This window comes from Macrobrachium rosenbergii, chromosome 10 (genome assembly GCF_040412425.1).
Source record: "Macrobrachium rosenbergii isolate ZJJX-2024 chromosome 10, ASM4041242v1, whole genome shotgun sequence".
NCBI classification, from domain to species: domain Eukaryota; kingdom Metazoa; phylum Arthropoda; class Malacostraca; order Decapoda; family Palaemonidae; genus Macrobrachium; species Macrobrachium rosenbergii.
Genome location: NC_089750.1, coordinates 20,043,085 through 20,066,619, shown reverse-complemented (window position 1 = coordinate 20,066,619; position 23,535 = coordinate 20,043,085). Strand labels below are relative to the sequence as shown.

Sequence of the window (23,535 nt, the reverse complement as noted above, 5' to 3'; positions counted from 1 at the left end):
CGCATGCTCGGGGTATCACGATCCTTACGAGGTTTGTGGCAGGAGTGGAGAATGTCCACGAGGACCTTCTCAGTCGGCAGCGTCATCTTCCGCGACCGGAGTGGACCCTTCATGAGGAGGTGTGTCAGGAGCTGTGGAGATTATGAGGGCGTCCCTTGGTGGATCTCTTCACGACATCCAGGACAAGGAGGCTTCCTCTATACTGCTCTCCGTGCTAGATCCAGGAGCAGTAGCGGTAGATGCCCTCGTCTGGGATTGGAAGGGATTGGATCTTTTACGTCTTTCCTCCCTTCAAGATTCTGGGGAGGTCATCAGGAAGTTCGCAGCGCGGAAGGGGACGCCAGTGATGTTGATCGCCCCTTTGGCCAGCGGCAGGGTGGTTCACAGAGGTCATGACCTTCCTGGTGGACTTTCCAAGAGCGCTTCCCCTTAGAACCGATCTGCTCAGACAGCCCCACTTCGAAAGGTACCACAAAACCTCCCCGCTCTGAGTCTGACTGCGTTCAGACTATCACGAAATTGGCAAGAGCGAGGGTTTTTCATGAGCAGTGGCAAGGGCTATCGCTGGCGCCAGGAGACCCTCCTCCAATTTGGTGTACCAATCTTAGTGGGCCAATTTCAGGAAAGGGTGCAGAAGCAAGGGATTTTCTCAACCTCGATCTCTGTGCATGAGATAGCAGACTTCCTTCTTCATCTTGGGGAGAAGGAAAAGCTGGCAGTCTCGACAATTAAAGGACGTTGAAATGTGCTCTCGGCAGTCTTCAGACATAGAGTTTTAGACTTAACCGACAATAAGGATCTTCACGATCTCTTGAGGTCCTTTGAGACTTCTAAGGTACCTCATCCGTGGACGCCTTCCTAGAACCTGGATATCGTCCTAGAATTTTTGAAGTTGGTTACATTCGAGCCTCTTCATTCGGCATCGCCCAGGAATGTGACAAGGAAGGCTTTTTTCCTAACTGCTCTGGCGACAACGAAGAGAGTTAGTGAAGTTCAAGCCATCAACAAGCACATAGACTTTAGAGGGCATAAGGCCTTATGCTCCCTTAGCCCTATGTTTCTCGCCAAGAACGAGAACCCTTCTACCCCTTGGCCCAAGAGTTTTGGGATCAAGGATATAGCAGAAATTCTTGGGCAAGAATAAGAGAGAGTCCTGTGCCCTGTCAGGACTCTCAATTTCTTCTTAGATAGGACGAAAGGAGGCCGAGGCCCGTCAGACAATTTGTGGTGTTCTGTCAAAGGCCGGACTTTCCGATGTCCAAGAATGCTGTGACATTCTTTTTAAGAAGTATGTTCAGGGAGGCTCATTCTACCTGCCGAGACAGCGACATGAGACTCCTGAAAGTCAAGGCTCACTTAGTGAGAGCTATCGCGACCTCGGTGGCTTTCCAGAAGAACATGTCCCTTAGCGATCTTCTGGGTACCACCTTCTGGCGAAGCGATCGGTGTTAAGCTTCACATTTCTTGCGGGACGTGAAGACGACATACGAAAACTGCTACTCGCTAGGACCATACGTTTCCGCATGCTTGGGGGCAGAGAGCAATACTATTCCTATCCCTTAGAGGTTAGGAAGTTTTTTTTAATCTTGATTTTGTGTTTTTATGGTTGTTGGGTTAGCCACCGGAGGTGGACGTCCTAGTCTTTAGCTTATACTAAGTTTTATTACTTAGATAGGCTCGGTCAGGTGGTTGGTCGGTGCTCCTTTTGCCCTCACTGTATGGTCTTATGATCTAGTCCCATTGTGGTCACGCCCCCGTGGACAGATCGTCTAGATCTCACCAGCTATATAGGTCACTACCTTGCTGGAGACTCTAGTAAAGCAGAAGCAGGCTTGGGTGACAGTATCACGAAGTCAGCTATGCTAACAGGTAAGGAACCAAGGCGTCAATCGCCTACATATATTTGTTTCCTAAATCCTATTCTGTCTCTTCCCACCTCCAATGGTGGGATTCAGCTGTATATATATCTGACAGGTAAGTCTCATGAACAAAATATTTTAATGATAAAATAAAGTTTGTTCATACTTACCTGGCAGATATATATAATCATAGTGCCCACCCTCCTCCCCTCAGGAGACAGTGGCACTAGAAAATCTGAATAGAAAACGGGAATGGTTCCTGATACCCGCCTCCCAGCGGTGGGAATGGGTACTAACCACCTGGCCCCACTGCGTGTGCCGTGAGTTTTTTGAAATTCTGTCGGACTTCGGAGAATACAGCTATATATATATCTGCCAGGTAAGTATGAACAAACTTTATTTTATTATTAAAATATCATTTTTTAAGTGTATGTATTTTACTAAGTACATGAAGAATAGAATGAATTCCTTCTTATTATTTCGAGTGCAAAATTGTTGGTTCAGAGGTTCTTCAGCAACAAAATATATATATATATATTTTTTTTGCTTCAGAAGATATTTACTAACGCTGCGATGACATACCTTTAAAACAAAATTCATCTCTTTAATCTCTTGAGGATAGAATTAGTATGCTACATAGAGGGAACTGCTCTCTCTCTCTCTCTCTCTCTCTCTCTCGTCATTTGGTACGTAAACACAAGTATTGTTCGGTAACTCAGCTTTTGTCTTTGTAAAGTTTACCTTTGTCATGTCTTTTCTTTCCTAAAAAACATACAGAGCATCTTACTGTAGCTACCAGTCAGACAGCAGATAGGTAAAACTTTAATGCTCAGTGATTCGCTACGATACTTCCTACCCTTCCAGACAATAGCATTTCTTAATGGCGGTACGTACTGTGCACAAGTTAAATTGGTTACAAGTTAAATGCATTTCAGTTTAGTACAGTATAAATACAGGACAGTATATATAAAATAAAAGTACAAAGGAAAAGTATTTTATTTACCTTTGGTAAAAGAAAAGGAAAATGGTAGGCGACGAGTGGAGGAACAGTAACTATCTTAGATCGTGGACGAACGTTACGTATTTTAAATCGGCTGATCCTCTTCGGTGTTCGTCTTATCCAATATCTGGATTAAAGAGGGTCGACTGTATGTATAATAATTATAATGCTCACTTTTTATTTACCCATTTAAGGGGAGTTCAGTAGCTTATTGTGTTGAGTCAGTGGAATTTCATAGTCAGGCTTTGTAAAATCATGTTTTATTTATTAGACATTGTAAGCCATTTATATTACAGTGATTATGTTTGTTAGTTTGGTGGTACCATAATGGATAGCCTATAATGTTCCGGGGTTCATAAGACTACCCCAATTTCAGAACAGAATATTAAGAAAAAAATTCAGTAGTTACATTTAAGCAACTTGCATTGTCCAAGTACAGTATATGCTTACATTATGACAGAAAAAACTTGGACAGTGTATGGAAATAGGAGAGCAGAAAAATCTTTTTGAAAATAATTCTACTGTAATTTACAAGAGAAAACAAGTGCAGCTTAGGTATAGCAAAAAACATTTTATAACACCCTACATCTTCTCTGATGGATAACCAATGTTGCCAGTGAATTTTTGAGTGATGAATTTGTAATCAAAATTGATTAAAAAACAAAATTCTAGTTTAAATATGAGAAATTATTTATAGGTATGTGTATTACGATAAGATTTCAGTAAGTGTAATATAATAAAGTTACATGACTGTGTTCTTTCAGGATGTGCAGTTACCTGCATGTATTTATGTATATGTATGCATTGCAGTTCATAAATGATGCTGTTACTGTGCCCCCCCCCCCCTCTTATACAGTATTTTTATTGACCTTTATTAAATGGAGTACAGTATTGGAGTTAATACAGTACAGCAATGTAGTTACATACATAGATTATTTATTAGTCTGTGTTTGTGCCTATGTACACATCTACATCACGTTCAGGTAAACTATGCACTTAATGCATGTTTGCTTGTCTTTCTCTCTCTCTGGGTCATTCTTTATAAGAAAATAAAAAAGTTGTTGCACTGTGTGTTTGTGTTTGTGTCTTCTGTATCTGTGTGTGGATTTAAACACTCTTCCTACTGTCATCAGTTAGGTGAGCACAGGATAATGTTGTGTAAGGTGTTAGGAATTATTTGTTGATTAAACATGGAAAAACAGGAATTCTGTATTGATACAGAATGATGAAATGACAGTTTAGGATATGAGTAATGGCAGTTTGAAGGATTTTTCTCATCCAATGATTAATTCAAATAGCTGGCAACCCTTTGGCCCTAAGAGTGCTGGTTATGAGTGATTGTATGGTAATAATAATAATAATAATAATAGTACATGTAATGATGATAATGATAATACTGTAATATAGTATTACTGGTAGACTACAGTGTCAGGGTAGGCATTAGCTTACTGGAAACCTCAGTTTTGTATAAAGAACTTGGTGTATTTTTTGAGCCATTCTTATGGGAAAAATGGGCATTAATTCTAAAACATCTACACACAGTTTCTTATTTGCATGCAGTTGCAAAGAGGGGAAGCTAGTTTGATTACGGTAAATGCAAATTAGTTGGCTAATATCTGTCAATTTGTCAATGAATAGACTTTCCCATGAGGATAGTGGTAAGACTTTCCCATGAGGATAGTGGTGAGTATTCTGGGGGAGGTGAAGGGGTGATGTTATGATTGTTTTCCCTTCCTAGAGTTTAGTGCAGTAATCATATTTGTTTAGGCCTTCTCAGGATCAGTTGGTTTGTGCTTTGTTATAATCTAGGTTATCTGCTGGGAGAGTTGAATGGTAATTTTTTTACATATGTAATGACTTTATTTTATTTTTTTACTATTTTAAAACAGGAAAATTTCCTTATAAGAGTTTGAGCTTCAGATTGTTGGTAGTGGTCCACCATTGAAAGTTACATTGTTTTCCATTTGATTTAGTATAGAGTTTTCAAAAATATAGTGAACATTGTAGTGAACATTAAAAAGTGTCATGAATTTATGCTTCACTAATAGAGCTGACTTTGAAGTCTAATAATGTTTTTTCTTGCAGCTCCACTAACTTCCATTGAAAGTGGTTCCTGAACTCTAAAAGAGTTTTCTGATTTGCTTTTAACCTCATGTGAAAGGAGGTATGTATAATGATTTTGTCTGAGAATTATTCTAATGATTATTTCTTAATTAATTTACCCTGAAAAATTCACAATCTCAAGTGGCAAGTTTTATGTTCATATCTTGAACAAGGTACCGTATAGCACTTTAAGTATACTCTTGTAAATCTGATGGTGCTTCCATAGGCTGAGGCTCTGAATTAGGTTTGTGGTAATTTGTCAGCTGCTGTATGTTGCAGCCAGGAAGGATAATGGCTTGAGGTTTGTAACACGGTCCCAAATGACCAGGTGAGGGCCGGAGTACCAACACCCTCTGGAATTACCTCTTCTCAGGGGAAAAAAAGGCACTCAAAATTTATAAGACATGCTTTTTTCCCAAAGACAGGTGAAGGAAAGTCACAGTCCGCCTTATGTTAGGTGAAGATCAATTGTGCAGTTATATCATATGGGCTGTGAATGACTTGTTTTGGTTACAAGTAACAAATCCTTTTGATGTGAACACAAACTACTATTGTTTCTTATAATAAACTGGATATTTAAAATTTCCATTACTCTGCAGAGGTAGGCCAATCATAAAACTGAAAAATATAATCAAATGGAAGTTCTGTATATAGATAACATTTTGTCAGAATGGTATTAGTAACGTCTGAATTTTAATGTTGATAGTATGCCTTCTTTCAGCTGTTTCCACCAATCACTTTTGATGCTATATTTGCTGTCACTTTCTTAATATTCCTTGTTTATATCTTTTTCAGTTTCCATGTTGTTTCTTTTCTATCCTTTGCTATTAAATTAGGTTTTCTAGTCTATGTTGTATTAGACATGACTCAATTGGTATAAAAGTATAACCTTCTCTTTGATTTGCTGTGTACTTTTCATCACAGTAAATACAGTATGCAATTCAGCTAAATACAGTATGCAATTCAGCTTCTCTGCTTGTTTATTATCAGTTCATCTTTTGGCTGCTTAAACAATGTGTTAAGCAACGTCGGTTTCTCTCTCCCTGGGTATGTCTGCCCATAACATCCTCAAAACCAGCTCTGTTCCCATGTTGCTAAATATTTCTTTTACTATCAGTATCCTATCTGAATTGTATTTATTATGCTATAATAATATTGCTGATATCTGTATTATTTAAAGTTGTACAATCTACTGAAATATATTCATGATTTCATTAATATGGTCATATTTCAAGACATTTTTTATATACTTTGTTCTTATTTAGTGTGTTAATTTGCATGAATTCTTGGTTGAACTAATGCATTCATATTTTGTAGGCAGCGTTCCCCTGAATTTTTATGGGTTTAAGAGTATTAATTCTTCGTGAAAATGCAAATCCACAAATAACCCTTGAACTCATTACAGCTTAATATAACCAATATTTAATACAAACAGTTATTTACCAAATTAAATACAGTACAGTGAACTACAAGTACACCATTTCAATCATGTATTGTACAATGTAGCATTAATAATGTAGAGAGAGGGAGAGAGATATTCTATTTAATTAATGAAAAATTAGCTATTAATCATATCTTGAACCTGAAACCTGAAAAATTTAGGGAGAACTGCTTGTGGCTATTACTCTTTTCCTTTTGATATTTGTTAGATTATGTTTGAAAAAATTCACAAATTTTTTTTCTGTGGTAGTTTTTTAATATTTTCAATATTTTCAGGCACCAGTGGAAAGATGCAGAAAGTCCGAAAATGTTAGTGACTGCATAATTGCTGCATATGGACAATAGTTATAAGCTTGTTAACTAATTTTAAGGTAGGACTTTGTATACTTCAGAGTGCCTTTAGTTTTTGTATGAAAGTTTTCAAGGTACACAGCATCTAGTAGTACTGTTGGATTTTCCTTTCTGTAGAATTAATTACTACATTGTACAATGCATGCATTATTGGCAAAATTGAGGGAGTAGTCACATTAACCATGCTAGTTTTAATACAAGTGAAGAGGAGAATTCAGAATATTTTAGGAGCCAAGGAGCAAACTGGTGAAACTGAAGCCTTAATATTATATGAGTTGAGGGTAAAATTTTGTGATAATTTTCTACCCAACGTTGTATTCTTTAGATTAAATGTATGCAGAATATTTTGTGTGTGGTCTAGTTTCACTTATAAATCAGTCAATCAGTCAGTCAACCAAAGCAGATATTTTTTATTGTGTATGTTGTATTTGCTAGAATTATCAAGGGATATGGCATTAGCATTACAAATATTATTGAAGAATAATAAGATAAATGCTAGTCACAGATTAAGGTTGGATAATAATGATAGACATGTATAGAGAATTATTGTAGTCATTTTTTTATGGAAATATGTTTTGGGAAAATCATCATTTTCCCTTGTTGATACAGTATACTGCACATTAAAAGCCATACATATCATCGTCATATTAACCTTTAAAAGTTAGTGAAACTTAGGGACTGATCTGTCTCCAATTGAATATAATGCAGCTCATTCCTGTAACAAAGAAGCTGTTTTATTAAAGAAATGGCAAGTTTGATAAAGTTTCAAACTGCTTTAGTATCTGTAAAATGAGTTTCTCTATTTTCTAATAGTGTGTTTCTTAGCATTTTTCATTATATCTCATTGATGAAATTTTTTGCAAAAATTTTGAAAAATTGTTTATGTTAAGAATATCTGTCATGTCAGAGGTCTTTTGAATATTAGGAGATTGATATTTGCAAATCCAAGTGTTTAAATGAATTGAATGAATCTAAATATTTGTTTAAGTACATGACTGTTCTAGATTTCTGACAATTCTTAACTGTAGCCTACACTAGAAAACTCTCAGAATTCAAGCAAAATAGGGGAAACATTGAATTTTTCGTTGTACTGATTAATACTCAGCAATTGCCTTGCTGTACTCTACATCCAGTTTGTTTTTCATACTAAATTTGCATTTCTCCATAGTAAAATGCTCCAGGTTAGCCTAGACTGTATATGGTTTATGTTAGTCTGTGATGGGGATTCAAGAATCAAGAGTAAAACATTTAGCCTTTTCACTTACTGATTTTAACATTATTATATATGTCACTTACCAAGTAATTACATAGCTATTAGTATCTACTTTACGGCAGCTTTAGATTTGCAATTCGCGGGAGCACTGTCTTGTTTTGGTGCAGGTAAGAACCCCGCCCACTTCCAGGGAAGTACAGGTACAACATAGCTGAAGAGCTCAGTTTGCTTCTGCTGCACAACGACCTAACATTATTTGGTAAGCAGCTTTGTTTTTGTTTGTCAGGGTTGTTCACTGGGTGGTCTTGCTTGTAGTCCAAGGATTTGGTGAAGTATTCTGTACTTTTGGTAGCCTCTGCGCTAAATTTACTTAGCTTAGCTAGCTTAGTTGGACCTTATTTTTTATTAATTGTGACTTATTATGTCAGACACTAGTGTTTCTAGTAACTAGTATTGTAGCAAGGGCTGCAATACCGGGTTGACATCTTCTGAATATGACTTACATTCTATTTGTTATCATTGCCGAGGACAAATTTGTTCCCCCAACTTGACATATGAGGAGTGTAAAAGATGGGAAGACAGTAAATGGAAAATTTTAACTTCTTATATAGACAAGTTAGAAAAAGCTAGACAGAGAAAGGCATCTGCTAGAGCTGAGGTTAGGGCATGTGTCATTTTCACCTAAACCAGTACTTTCGACACCTGTGACCGCTTTTTCTCCTGTTCCCAGTTCTCTTGCGCTCCCTTCTACTCTGATACCTGGCTTCCATCCCTCTGAACCCAGTGCCATTGCCAGCCTTGAAGCCCGGATTGACAAGAAGTTTGACGCCACGTGGATACCGTTGCTCAAATAGGAGCTTCAGTGAAAGTCTTTTTGGACAAGGCAAGTGTTAGTGACCTGGTGCAAGTGTTTTTGTTAGTGGAGGGTGGCTACTCGTCCCACTGATGTTCCCAAACTCCCCTAAACCTGGGAAGAGGCAAACCGTAAGTCCAAGGGAGGTCGGTGGGGTTTGCCCACAAGTAGTTGCTCCCTCAGCTGAACCTGCCGCTATTTCCCAGGTATCGGTGGATAACCACGGGAAAGGTTTACAAGTGGACCCTCGCACCTTATCTTCCAGTGGTTCAGACTAACAAGTCCAAAGGGCGCAGCTGGCGTTTCAAGGATTCTTCCAGGCCATTGAAAAGGCTTGCGATGGAGGATTAGACTCCCTTGATCCTGCGTAAGTGCCATAGGGACCAGGAACTCTCTTGTAGCTTTTGGGACAACGCAGAGCTTCCAGTGGATACCGAGCTCCCAGTGGCTCCCAAGCGCCCAGTGGCCTCTAGGTGCCATGTGGATCCCAGACGTCGAAAGGTAGCAGATCGTCCCGTGGGATCAAAGCACCCAGTGGCTCCTAAGCGTCCAATGGGAGCAGTTCGCCCAGTGGCTCCCAATCTTTTACTGAAAGCAAAACATAGTGAAGTGTTAGACTATTCTCTTGCTTCTGAAGGTTCTTCAGATTTGGACTCTCAGTTAACAGTGCATTAACCTGTTTCAATGCCGCCTGTTAAGATTTAGGAGGCGACAGTTGCCTGTTCGACACCTGTTGTTGAGGACTTGATTCCTCCCCTTCGCCCAAAGTTGACTTCTGTATCTCTCCTCTGACTCAGGATTCCTTGCTTATCCTGATTCATCGTCATTTGGGTAATATCCTGGAACTTCTAAAGAAGCCTTTGTCTACTTCTAGGGTGCCAGAGGAAGCATAGCAAAACTCAGCTCTTTCCTCCATTTCTTCAGCAGAGGAGGAATTAGAACAAGAACGGCCATCTTCGTCTTATGCATCCCCCCTGAATTATTATTTTTTTTTCCCACTTACTTTTCTCTTGCGGCACCGTCTTCTCCTGGAGCTGCCTTTATGTTATGACAGCCCGTGGGAACCTGTTAGCTACATAAGATGGTATTACTGTATCCATTTCTTTTAAGAAGGCATTGACTCTTGATTATCCAAGAAGAGGGAGATGGGCAAAGCTGTGTTTTGTTCTCTGTCTCGACTGCCTAAAACGAGATACCTGCATATGCACTATGCGACCGGAGAAGCTCTGTCCTTGGGAGTTTCTGCCTCCTCCCGAGGAGACTTCTCTGGCCTGATTGATCCTGCACGCAGATCTTCATTCAACTCGGTCAAGATCATGTTTCACCCACGGAATTTGACCATATAGTGAAGGGCACTGTTGAAGTGTTTGAAATTTTCAGTTTCCTTAACTGGACTGTGGGGACCTTAATTAAAAAAAATTGAAGATTGCACTTCCCTTCAAGACAATTTTGCAGCAGATTGCCTCGGGGTACTTTCCTGTGCTGATAAAGCAATAAGAGATGGAGCCCAGGAATTAGCTGCACTTTTTTCGACCGGTATTCTCAAGAAAAGGGAGCTGTGGTGCTCATTCACCACTAGAGGGGTTACCCCCTCTCAACGATCCTCCCTCCTTTTTGCTCCGATAGACGAAGTCAGTCTGTTTCCATGAGCTCTGGTTAGAGTGTGTAGCAACAGAACTTCAAAAGAAGGCAACCCATGACCTGTTGGCACAATTGACCAAATGGCCTAAGGATTCGAACCGTAATCCTATGGTTTCTTTTAATCTGAACTCTTTTCTACAATTCAACCATGGCCCTTTTGAGGGGGCAAAGGAAGGGCACAATCTCGCCCGCGCTTGAACCTCAAATCTGTTTGACCGATCAACAAAAAGTCTACTTCTAGACCCTCCTCTAGCAAGTGAGGATCCGGTCCTCTGTATCCCAGTGGACACCAGACTACTTCAGTTTTGGAAAAGATGGGAAGCAAGATCTGTGGAGCCGTGGTTGCTGAAAGTGCTCAGAGAAGGGTATTTAATCCCATTCTAGGAGAAACCCCCTTAGACGTCTTCTCCCATCGCCTTGAATGCTTATTCATAAGACACTGAGAGATTTTCGGCCCTCTCAAAGGAGGTTTCGGCTTTTCTAATGAAAAAAGCAATAGAGGTGGTAGAGGACTTATCCTCAGAGGGGTTATACAACCGTCTATTCATCATTCTGAAGTCATTGGTAGGCTGGAGACCTTTCCTGGATGTAAACGCTCTGAACTTCTCAGTGCAGACAATGAAGTTCCAAATGCAGACAAACTATTCAGTTCTCTGTGCCATTCGCCAAGGAGACTGGATGGTATCCATCGACATGAAGGACGCTTACTTTCGTATCCCAATACACCAGGATTCCAGGAAGTATCTAAGGTTTGTGTTCCAGGACAGAGTCTTCCAATTTCGGGCTCTGTGCTTCGGTATGTACACAGCCCCTCAAGTCTTCACGAGAGTACTCGCCCCTTTATTGCAATGGGTTCACCTGATGGGCGTCAAGGTATGCTTATATTTGGATGACGCTCTTGCGATCTTCATCCAGGAAGAAATGTACGGAGGACCTAAGGAATACTCTACAGGTGGCCTAAGACTTGGGCATTAAAATCAACAAACAGAAATCCCAACTAGCCCCAACTCAGTTGATAGTCTGTTTAGGGATGAAGATACACTCTCGGAATTTTTGGGTTTTTCCGTCTGACAAGAGAGTGCAGTCTTGCATTCAGAAGGTTAGACACTTTCTCGATCTCCAGTCCTGCTCAGCCAATGCTTGGATGGGCCTCTTGGGAGCCTTCTCTTCCATCAAGATGTTTGTGCCGTTGGGAGACTGCATGCAAGACCTTTGCAATTCTTCCTAAAAGCTAGTTGGAACAGGAAGACTCTACCAGACTCGTTCATCTTTCCCATCACTCCGGAAATAAAAGAATACCTTCAGTGGTGGCTCAAAGAATGGAGATTCCTTGTAAGAAAGTCACTGAAGGCAATTCACTTGGCTCTTCAGCATTTTGCTTTGGTGACACGTGACTCAGTGATAGTGGTTCACTTAGACAACCCGTCCACACTGGCATACATACGGAATCAGGGAGGAACACACACTTTTTCTCTGTGTGAAGCAGCCAGAGATCTCCTCCTCGGGGCCCAAAGCAACAACCCCCAGATTCTCACCTGCTTTGTTCAGGGCAACTTAAACATTCTGGCGGACAAGCTGAGCCATTGCAAACAGGTCCTACCCACGGAATGGTCACTGAATCTACAGGTTTGCACCAACTTGTGGAAACAATGGGGAAAGGCAATGGTAGACCTGTTTGCAATGTCAAGGAATCATCACCTTCCCCTGTATTGCTCTCCTGCCCTGGACCCTCAAGCATGGGCAACAGATGCGATGCTCCAGGATTGGTTGGACCTGGAGGTTTATGCCTTTCCACCATTCAGTCTAGTAAGGGTAGTAATAAACAAATTCCGATCACACCACACCACGTCAATGATCCTGGTTGCTCCCTTTTGGCCACAAAAGGTGTGGTTTCTTGACCTCTTAGAACTTCTGACAGACTTCCCAAGGCTCCCTCCACAGAAACAAAATCTGCTCAAACAACCTCATTTCAACCGATTCCATCAAGGATTATCCACTCTCACTCTGACAGGCTTCAGACTGTCAGGAAGCTTGTCAGTGCGAAAGGTTTTTCAAGAGAGGTTGCAAACGCTATTGCTAAGTGTAGACACGACTCTTCTACCAAACTCTACCAGGCTAAGAGGGTGGTATTTCACAGATGGTGCAAGAGACGTGGCATCTCTTCTTCTGAAACATCTATAGCCCAACTAGCAGAATTTTTACTTCCCCTGAAGACTTCTCAAGGTTTAACAATGTCCACAATCAAAGGCAACAGATCAATGCTGAATTCAGTATTCAGACATAGAAGTTTAGATATAGCCTCAAATTAGGATATATCCGATTTAATTACCTCAAAACAGAATACACAAACTTCAATTTCTTGGAACTTGGATGTCGTGTTGCATTAGCTATCAGGTCCTCCGTTTGAGCCACTTCACACTTCATCATTCAGGGACTTATCTAGGAAAACTCTTTTTATGGTTGCTTTGGCCACAGCGAAAAGGATCAGTGAGTTACAAGCTCTGGATAAGCAAGTTGGTTTCTCTCAAGGAGATGCAGTATGCACATTCATCCTAGGGTTCTTAGCGAAGAACGAAAACCCTTCCAACCCATGGCCTCAATCCTTCACTATTAAGAGTCTTACAGGGATACTTGAACCTTCGGACCACGAGAGAATGTTATGCCCAGTGAGACCTTTAAAACTCTACCTTGAAAGAAACAAGAAGATCAGAGGGGATTTTCATAACCTCTGGTGTTCGGTTGAAAACCCAACGCATCCTCTCTCCAAGAATGCTCTCTCCTTCTTCCTGAGAGATGTAATTACTGAATCTTACTTGGGTCTTCAGGAAGTTGTTGGCTTTTAAGCGCAATCTTTCCCTGTCTGTAATAATCCAATCGACTTATTGGAAGTGTTGATCAGTTTTTGCCAACCACTACATACGTGATGTGGAAACAGTATTCGAAGACCACAGTACTTTAGGTCCTTTTTCCATGGCTGGCATGGCACTAAGGAATGAGGAGGTAGAAGTACTGCTTCTATTTCCTCTATCTCCTCGTCTTGTTTAAGGTCGTCGAGTTTTGGGGAGCCTGGGGATACTTGGTACCTGGAGTACCCACCAATCTTTTCTTTTAATGGATGGGTATTGTTTTTAATATGGTGTGGAGGTACCAAAGATTGTTTTTATGGTCATTTTGGTTTTTTCTGTATCACGCCCAGGGCAAGGGCACTTGTTTTGTTTTGCTTTGGCAGTCATAAGAGTATTCCCTGACTGCAAAGCTACCACTAAAGTAGGGACAACTGCAGACATTACTGGTCATGCCCCCACATGTCGAGATGAGCAACAACCAAGAGGCAGTATCTTCTTGCTCCAGCTCTCTCACCAGGTAAGGTTACAACAAGCATTTCCACAATGGTTGCTTGTTATCTATTTCAAATTTATTTTCGTTTATAAATGTTTTTTGAGTAGTACATGTCCATGATTCCCGCCTCCTGTCAATGTGGGGTTCAACTATGTAATTACTTGGAAAGTAACATATATAAAAATGACATTTTTATAGTAAGATTTTATATATACTTACCAAGTAATTACATGATCGGGGCCCTCCCACCTCCCCGTGCATGGACATAGAACATAAATGAACTGAGCTCTTCAGCTATGTTGTACCTGTATTTCCCCGGAAGTGGATGGGGCTCTTACCTGCACAAAATCAATAGAGCGCTACTGCAAATTTCAAATCTAAAGCTGCCGTAAAGTAGAAACTAATAGTTATGTAATTACTTGGTAATTATATATAAAATCTTATTTTCTCATAAAAATGTCATTTTCATAATGAGTACATTTTACATATGAAATGTTTTTTTTTTGCAGGTTAGGCTATCCTGAATAGAATTAAGGAAAATATTAAATGCTGGAATAAGCTTACCTACATATTAAATATATATAAGTTTCATATTTAATAGTCTCTTGTGATCATTAAAAAGAGCAGTATTAAATCATAAAATACAAAAGGCTAAATGTTTTTCTGTGTTTTTTTTGTAATTGTAGACTAAAAGAAAGCTCGGTATAGCAGGCTAGTGCTATTAAAGATTTTTTTCTTTTCATTTCAGGCAAAACGTAAACTAGGCATAAGTAGCCATATCTTATTCATAGTCTAGTGTCTGTCTTCTTTATATGACAGGTTGAGCTTTTAATTATAAAGAGACATGATTTATTCTTAATAGGAAATTTTTTTTAATACAGTACATTCTCTTCAATTTGTCTGTTGCAATACATTCTCTTCAATTTGTCTGTTGCAACAAAATTAACGAAAAAGTTAATCAACATATTCTCCTAATCACTATCGTATTCATTGTCACTCATATGTCATGCTTTCATATGTCATGCTTTGCATAAATGAATAGCAAAGAACAGCAAATTTATTTAATTCAGTGTAGCCTATTTATTATCTGCGGCTTAGAGTTGCCTAGAACTTTATTATTATTATTATTATTATTATTATTATTATTATTATTATTATTATTATTATTATTATTATTATTATTATTATTATTATTATTAACAACAATAGTACTGTGGAGCCTTGTAAACTATTCTTTGAAGTTCAGTTATATGATAAATGTAGATGATGTTTATGTATATCAGGTGGCTGCAAACATAGTTTTTGTAGTGTTCTCTAGAGATTTGATAACATATGTTTCCTGATAGCTGAATCCTGGATACCAGGTTATGCACTGTTGTTATACCAAGAATTTTCTAGTATAGTTAATTACCGAATCATTGTGGAGATTTGAACATCACTTGAATTCTACCCAAGCTGCTGTGTCTTAAATAGAAGTGGAATTTTGAATGATTTATGGCTGAAATAATTTCAACTTGTTTAATGTTGCTGTTATCATGTTGCATTGTTATGGGAATATAGGTTAATATGCTTAAGTATTGTTAATAAGTTTATAATTCCATGTATTATACTTCATATTCAGTTACTCGTGCCTCTTGTGGCTTCTTACAGTACTTGAATTTTGCTTTCTTAATATTGTCCTCTTTACCTTGAATGCGTATATTTTAGGTTTGTTTCCCTTTCTTCAGTTTTAGAGATGAGTTTTGTGTATTCACGTTTTAATTTTTATTACTTGCAAGTAAAGTCTGTCTGTCTAACCTTGTAGCTTGAAAGGTAGCATGTCCATCTCACAACTGGATTACCTGTGATTGAATCTCAGTCCAGATGAGGAAGGACAGATGGATGATTTCATAAAATTCATTGTGTCACTGGTAATCTTAGCTGTGAGTTAGGTACATAGTTGTTAGATGACTGTTGTGGGTCAGTGCTTGGGTGTGGGAGAGGAAGAGAGGAGAAAAGAGAAGACTAGAGTGATTGTTCATTGTTTTGTCAAAATCCCATTTTTCATGTTATGCTTTCATAGCCTGACCATCCTGCATTTTTAATATACAGTATACTAATAATGTATTTCTAGTAGTCTTGGGTTGCTGAGGGTGGTTCTTAATTGATGGATGTTAAATGGTAATAACAAGTGTCTGTGACCCTTATATTGAGGATGACCTGCTGATTATTTAGAAAGGATATTTAGGAAAGGTTGTGCAGTCTTGTTGATAGAGTAAGGATTTGCTTTCCTGAAATGTATGGCAAGAACTTGTAATGCTTACTGGCTTAAAACATGGGTAATTGGGTTATTTCAGCACATTCAGTTAATGGTTAGAATAGTTAATGTTGCAAGAATTGCATAATCTGTTAAATGCATATCCAGAATGTGATTTGTGTATTGTATATCATATTTTAAATATTTAAGAAATATGTTTTATATAACATTAATTAAAATTGATTTTTTATCTGGTAGACTTACTTATTTTTACTCTTTATTCATACATGTTTTATATAACATTAATTAAAATAGATTTTTTTTATCCAGTAGGCTTACTTATTTTTACTCGTTATTCATACATTACCATTCTTACTCAAAAAGCTTATTTCATTTACGTATATATCTTTGAGTTTGTTGGTTTCACAGGCAGAAGTCATGAAGTTTGATGAGAGTTAATAATATTTTTGTTACAAGAAGTGTAATATATTTGAGTAAGATGATGCTTGGAGGACTCCAGCCTTGTAACATTTCATTAATATTTACTAGAAGGCATAGAAAGTTTGGTGTGCCACAGTATTTTATTGAATCAAATGAAAACAAAACAAAACAGTTCTGCTAAAGAATAATTAAGACTGCAGTAAAAATAAATAGAAATGTTTAGTACTTACCATTGTCCATGTTCCAGTCTGGGAAAGTAGTTAGAAATTTCTCTCTCTCACTCCTGGTAAAGTGCAATGAGGCTATTCATCATTGTTATGAATTGCTTACGCTTTGGGGGTAGACACAAACCAAGTGGAAGTGAGGAGAGGAAGGTTCTGTGCATGACAAAGGACTAGGAGAGGCTTTTCATGTCAGTGTTAAAGATTTGAGGAGATTCAGGATGATATGTAGGAGAGGAAGAAGTAGATAGTAAATGATATCAAGTAGCAGTGGGTATGAAGACTGACGAAATCATTGTCTGCCATGCTTATGTTTTATCATCCAGCATATACATCTATGGATACTTGCAGTGTAGATGCAGTAATGCTACTCCCTAAAATGATAGGATTGACCATGAAATAACTGGAATTTGTGAACCACGCAATGGATAACCCAGAAACATTTGATTCTTAATACGATGGGAGTGTCTTCCTGTTTTTCCTTGAAAATATTATATGATCTGCTTCATTTTCCTGGCCATTTACCATCAGCTCCACATTGCCTACAGTTTGCTGTGACTCTCAGGCAGCTCAGCAACATCCTCTTCATCCACTTATCGAGCCTGACTCCTGTGACAAGTTTTCGTTGTCTGTCTTAACAGATTTACTCTGCTGATGGGAAACCCATTAATCATGGCCACATTTAGACTATATTGAGGTTGGACCCTTTCCCAAGCATCAACATTGAACCCAGTATCATCTTTTACGCTGAAGTTTTTATGTTAATTTTTGACCATCCTGTTTGGGCTAGTGATTGGAATTTTATGCCACAGATAATAGGCTTTGAATGTCAAAGAGGTACCTGAGTTCAAAAGTAGATAAGAGAAGTGATGTTAATCTTTATGCTGTGAGCCTTTTATCACCACTAGTAACGAGATCAGTGTCCTGCTAATCTTATAACTGACTAATTTTCTCCCATTTATGGTTTTTAGCTATTTGATTATTTTTCAATACTTTTATAGTCTTATGTACTGTTATTTTATTATCATGTTTTATTAATGTAGAGTGCTTAAGTATGAAAATTTGTAGGCAATTACTCAAATGATGAAATATGTAACTTTTAATAGTAATTCACTTTAGTGTGATACCTCGCAAAGCATAGAGTAAAGTAACACCATTTTTGTTATTCAATTTGATAATCTTCATCACAAACCTTGAATGCTTTCTCTTTGCCAAAAATTTCACCTGGGAAAACCCTCACAAAAAAAATCATAGACTTTGGCATTCTGTAGAAAATGTGAATTTATTATCTCCAAGAAGTTTCTGATCACCGATTTTTACCAACTGAATCTTCATTGGTCATCCACTCACAAACTGTCTCATGTTTTCTTTGCTTACTCACATGACCTCTGGTGTTTGACAGATCTACTTCCTCCTCATTTCATCTGATTCATGATCATCTCTGATAAAACCTGAAGTCAAAAAATTATATAAGGCAGGTTTGCCTGTAACTACAATATAAGTAATAAGCATCACCATATTCACTACTGTCCTATCAGGTCTGCTGCTATCATTTTCATTTCCTAATAAAAGCCTCTGTACTGCTTTATCATCTAGAGAAACCTGCTTCTTTAATGGCATTTCAATGGTTACTGAAGGTTTACCCCTTATCCTGAAATTATCTTGTAAATTGGAAACCAAATGTTGCCATTTGTCACTATGATATAGACAAAAGCTCCTTACAGTGACAAGATAAATGCATTATCTATTACGAGCTGCTAACTAGGTCCAAATGAATTATGACGGAGGAGGTCAGTCCTGCACAGTGAAAGGGACAAGAAGATAAAATGACACCTTAATATTGTGCCATCAGTTGTTCATTTCCTGGGAAAGGTCAGAGCATTATCTATGTGGATGAGGAGCCTGTTCAGAAGGATTGATGCGTGGCCTACTGCTCAGAGACTGTTGAAACGCATCCCACTATGTAGCAGCAGATTTCCATGTGTTAGAAAGTTATGTAAGGGCGATACAGTTGTTAGCAGTGTTGAGCCTTGGTCTAGTCTAGTCTTCCCCAGCAGTGAAAGTTTGCTTAGATATTGTCTTTCAGATATCCAGGCATTTTTCAACATTTGGCAGCTTCTTCAAGTGCTTTGAAAATTCAAGTATTAATTCTTTTCATAAAACCCACTTACAGTACTGGCATGACATGCATCAAATGTTCCTTTGTGATCTGGCCCTGTAACTCAATCTTTGAGATTTGTGAACAAAAGTAAGGCCTAGTTGTTATGATCTGAGTGGATATGGTGGCCTGCCTGCTGTTTGTATCTAAAATCTTGAGACATACAGGCCTTTCCATTTCTTCGATGACTTGCTTGTCTTGAAAATCCTCTTTGCAGCTGATGAAGAAACATTCTAACCTGCTGCAAGACCAACATACTTCTTCTGTAGGAGTAGCTACAACAGATGACTCAGTTAGTTTGCTTGGTTATACTGCATTGGAACCTTATCCTTTGTAGTTGTGCCACAGCATCCAGCTTTGCTTCTTTAGCCAAGCTCTCGTTTGTCCTTCTTTGTGGGAAGCCTCTCATCACGCACTTTGAAGAACCCTACAGTTGCTAGAATTCAGTCGTACACAACACTTCAAGCATTTTCAGTCATTCACCAGTAACAAGCAATCACTTCAGATATCACAGTGCAAGTACAGTTTCCTAAATTGCTGGGAAAGACTCAGGGTGATATCACAAGTAGCTGAATGTGATATCTACAGATCAGAGTACAATAGAGAATGTATCCTCACTGTAGTGATTTCAGTGTTGGCTGATGTGGCACCACGTTAGGCATTATACAAGTGATACATGCATTCAAGTTATGATGGTGATACTCACATGAATTCAGTGCCCTTCCTAGCACTTCATCATTTCTAGCTTGTACTGTTAATTTTGTCAAAGGTGCAGTTGTCGGAGATTTCTAATGCAAATTCTTTTTCATACCAAAATAATTTTAATTAATTAATCCTGTTGCGTGAATATTGCATTGGCAAAAGTTTTATGTTGAATGATTATTTAGGTAGGGTTGACTGCACTAAGATTATTTGCTCAAATCTGCACTCTGATATATAATAAGGTTCGTTAAGGCAGGAGTGTCATTTACCAACTTCTATCAGGCATCCCGTAGCTTTGTAAAATTTAGGAAATAGAGAGAGCAATCAGAAAAGGATGTATTTAATAATTTTTTCTCAATGTCAGTTGACTTAAAATACTCTTATTTAATAAAGCTTCAGACTGTTATTTGATATAGCTTCAGATTGAAATTAGGTGTCAAAGTAGTAGTATTTCAAGTAAAGAGAAACAAGATGTTACATAAATGGTCATTACACTTTATGAATAATTATGAGCTAGTGCTTTTTCTGTAATCTCAGTTGGGTACAACTATTTGTTATGATACATAGTCCATTTAATAGGCTGTGTGTGTTGTGAACATTGAACATTTTTAACTCAAAGGAGGTTTTTGCATGGAAGACTTCAGAACTGTTCCATTTTACAAATGTTTTATGCAAATGTATTTTCTCATAGAAATTGCCATAATTGGTGCGTACTGTTCACTATCTTTCTGTATGTTATTCATTGTAGTTTTGTTATTTTGTTGCTTGTAGTCTGCTTGGGAATGCCTAAGAGCCAAGGCAAAAGGTCATACACTCCAATATTTACTTTCCTCATGGCCAATACTCACTTTGTATTTTATATCTGTTGTTAGTTCCGAGTCGCAGAACACACAGTACATATCTATATACATGAAACAAACCCATTGTACCAGCCCCAAGAAAGTTAAGAATATAAACTCAGTCTGTTTTAACTTAATAAAAATAATAATAATAATAATAATAATAATAATAATAATTTTGAATGTGGACATAAACTGTGTGTGATTGTCTTAAGTGCAATATATGTATATTTGTATTGTATTAAGTGCAATATACAGTATGTATATTTGTGAACTTAAAGAATGTTGTATTGCCTGAAGTGCTGATGAATTGGTCTTATATACTCTACCTAATATTATCGAGTTAAGACTGCAACATAACAAATAGGGTGTAGTCCTTGATATTCTTCTTGTAAAAATGTAATAATACAGTATTATATATTGACTTTTATGAAATTAAGCATTAATTTCAAATACTCACCAGGTATAATACATTTAAAGTATACTGTATGTAGCGTTTAAAATTTAGTAAGATTAGCATTGAAGTTATCAAACTTTTAAGTAATAGACTTCCATGGGTATTGCTTCCATGGCCATTGCAACTTTTATGTTTATTAGTGAGGAAAAGTTTCATGAATGCCTGTTTATACGGTAAATTACTAGAGTAATCAAAGAATGAAAATATGCTTTGAATAAGGTTAGAGATAAAAAATTTTCCTCAGAAAGGGTAAGTCGAAGTTGATGACCCGAGTTCTTGTAATGCTAGATAACTCTGTCAGATCAACAAATAGTTGGTGAACTCTATTCTTAAAATAAGATAAAAGAAAGAATTTGCTCATTGGCCAAATATATGCGACACACTAAATTTCTGTCAGTTCAAACCAAATTGTGTAAAGGCAAATCGTAAAACACATTCCTGTACTGTGTTAATTTTTATCCTGCATAGGTTATAGTTAGACTTTCAACAGTACATGGTTACAAATGTCTGATAACTGAAGCACTGCTGCAATATGTTTATCATAGTTATCATGATTGCATTTTCGCTCATTTCAAATTGTTGAAATCCTGGATTTTCCCTAGAATTAAATAAATTTTTCAGCACTTTTTTATTATGTATGTCACAATTTGATTTAGCTTCCAACCAAATTTTACAAAGTGCCCTATACTCGAGATTGAATATTTTCAAATCTACGTTAGTTAAGCACTAGATTTTACACAGCCATTCAAGTTCAAATTTCCAAAAAAGTTTCATTCACATTAGTTGCTAGGCCCCAAAATAGTTTCAGTAATACAAGTAAGAGTTAATGTGTAAAATAATATAATTCGAAAATGACCCTCAAACTAGAAAAAATATTGTACAGTACAAACATATACGGTACAGTGTATGGGAGATTTGAGCATTGTACCATTGCAAATTGTGGGTTAACTAGAAACATTAATTATTATTTATATGATTCCATTTTGTTTGTTTGTTTAATAAGATACATATATGATGGTTGAAGAGTATGCAGTGATATAAAATTTCATTAGTGGCACATATTTTTTCCAGTACACTCTAGCTTTGTATAATACTGTTGTAAAGGGAATTCAAGTGAAATATGATAAATATATTGAATTATTGAGTAAATAGTTAAGCATCTCTTGGTACAGTACTGGTATGGCTTGTAGAATATTTTTGAGTGTGTGAAATTGAGACATACTTCAGTATGCTGTCTAGTATTACAGTTTTTTAATATATGCACTTGAGAGGTACAGTTTCAAAATGGATTAAAACTTACATAGGGCATTCAGTAGAAGTGGGCAGTTCAAGTCTTGAGGCAGTGTCATATGGGTAGATTGCATGGCATCATTTGCACATTGCCCCCAGAGTTACCACAGAATAGCCAGTACTGGTGGTGAAGCTGAAAGTTGCTCCTCTTCAGTTTGAATCCAAAGATCAGCTCCTTCATTTCCAAGAATAAATCTGTTCATTATGTTCCCAATTGACAACAGTTTGATTTAAATACATAATCCCAGTAGAAGCAAGATTAATTTTTAGTGGTGAATTATTTATTCCTGTAATTTTTAACATATTCTAGGAGTGAATTATCACTTTATTTATATAAGAAATTGAAAATATATTTGTCATTACATCACAAACATAAATCATAAAATAACCTTTAATTGTGAGGTATGCTTCTAGATGAATGACATGAAGTATTTCAAAGAAATCGATGTAGGTGTTTATGTTGGCCAACATCCAGATCCTTGAAAGGACTTTACCATAATAATAACCTTTCTTCTGATGCCATTATAAACAGTATTTCTTTCAGTTTTAAAGTTAGGCTGAGACTGTAGCAAGTATACTGCAATTTTTTTTTTAGTAAATCTAAAAAGCTGGTAATTATCCTGTGAGCATTGGTGATAATAATATTTACAAAATGGATAGTATATAAAATATATTACTTGGTTAAGTGCATAATCAATTTAAATAAATGCATATTTGACTCTTCCCTGAAGTAAGACAAATCCCCATTAATGGAACCATAAATTTCAGCCCATTTGTGCCTTTGCTGCCCTTATTTTTAGCTAGCCATCACAAGTTGCCAAAAGAAATTGGCACATGCGGCTGCCTTTGAACTGATTTTACACAGTTTATGCAACAATATTTGTCTGTAGGTAGCACAGGTAGTGGAAAATATTATACAGTACTCTGATGTATCCACTTTATAAATAGTTCAGGCTGAATTACATGCAGATTATAGAGAAATTTTGGTAATTCCTCTGCTGTACTTTACAGCCTTAGTATGTATTTCACCAAAAGTATGGTATCCCTAAATGGTTAGATTTATCATAAGATGCATGTTAGTCTGTTTTTAAAAATTAGTCTTATATATGAACAATGCACATTCATGTTGTGTATTATTGATTCTTAGATGACTGAGAGTGAATTACTAGATATTCAGATGGTGCTCAGGAGTGTTGGAAATTTTGCTGAAATTCAGACTTAAGGTAGTACAGTTCAGTATAAAAGTCCAAAGGTGATGAAGAATCTGAAAAATTATTATCAGGGTTATTAAGATTACTGTAATATGATAGCCATAATTTAAATTGCTCTGCTGGAAATCTTCCAGTTTTATTTTTTTCTTTAAAAAATATGAATTTCCATTTATTTTAAATA

At 37.3% G+C, this 23,535-nt stretch overlaps 1 protein-coding gene across 9 annotated transcripts in view; it reads left to right on the top strand.

The window, feature by feature from the left end:
• Positions 1-23,535, top strand: part of LOC136842537 (uncharacterized) — a 122,909-nt gene that overhangs the window by 79,049 nt on the left and 20,325 nt on the right. For 3 of the 9 annotated variants that reach the window (XM_067109965.1, XM_067109964.1, XM_067109963.1), the window contains exons 7-8: positions 4,945-5,023; positions 6,679-8,056. In XM_067109965.1, coding sequence (XP_066966066.1) covers positions 4,945-4,976 — 32 coding nt within the window. In that variant the 3' untranslated portion in view covers positions 4,977-5,023; positions 6,679-8,056. Of the gene's footprint in view, positions 1-4,944; positions 5,024-6,678; positions 8,057-14,547; positions 14,796-23,535 lie in introns of those variants that run through there. The other 6 variants (XM_067109962.1, XM_067109961.1, XM_067109959.1 and 3 more) reach the window with 4 other exon arrangements.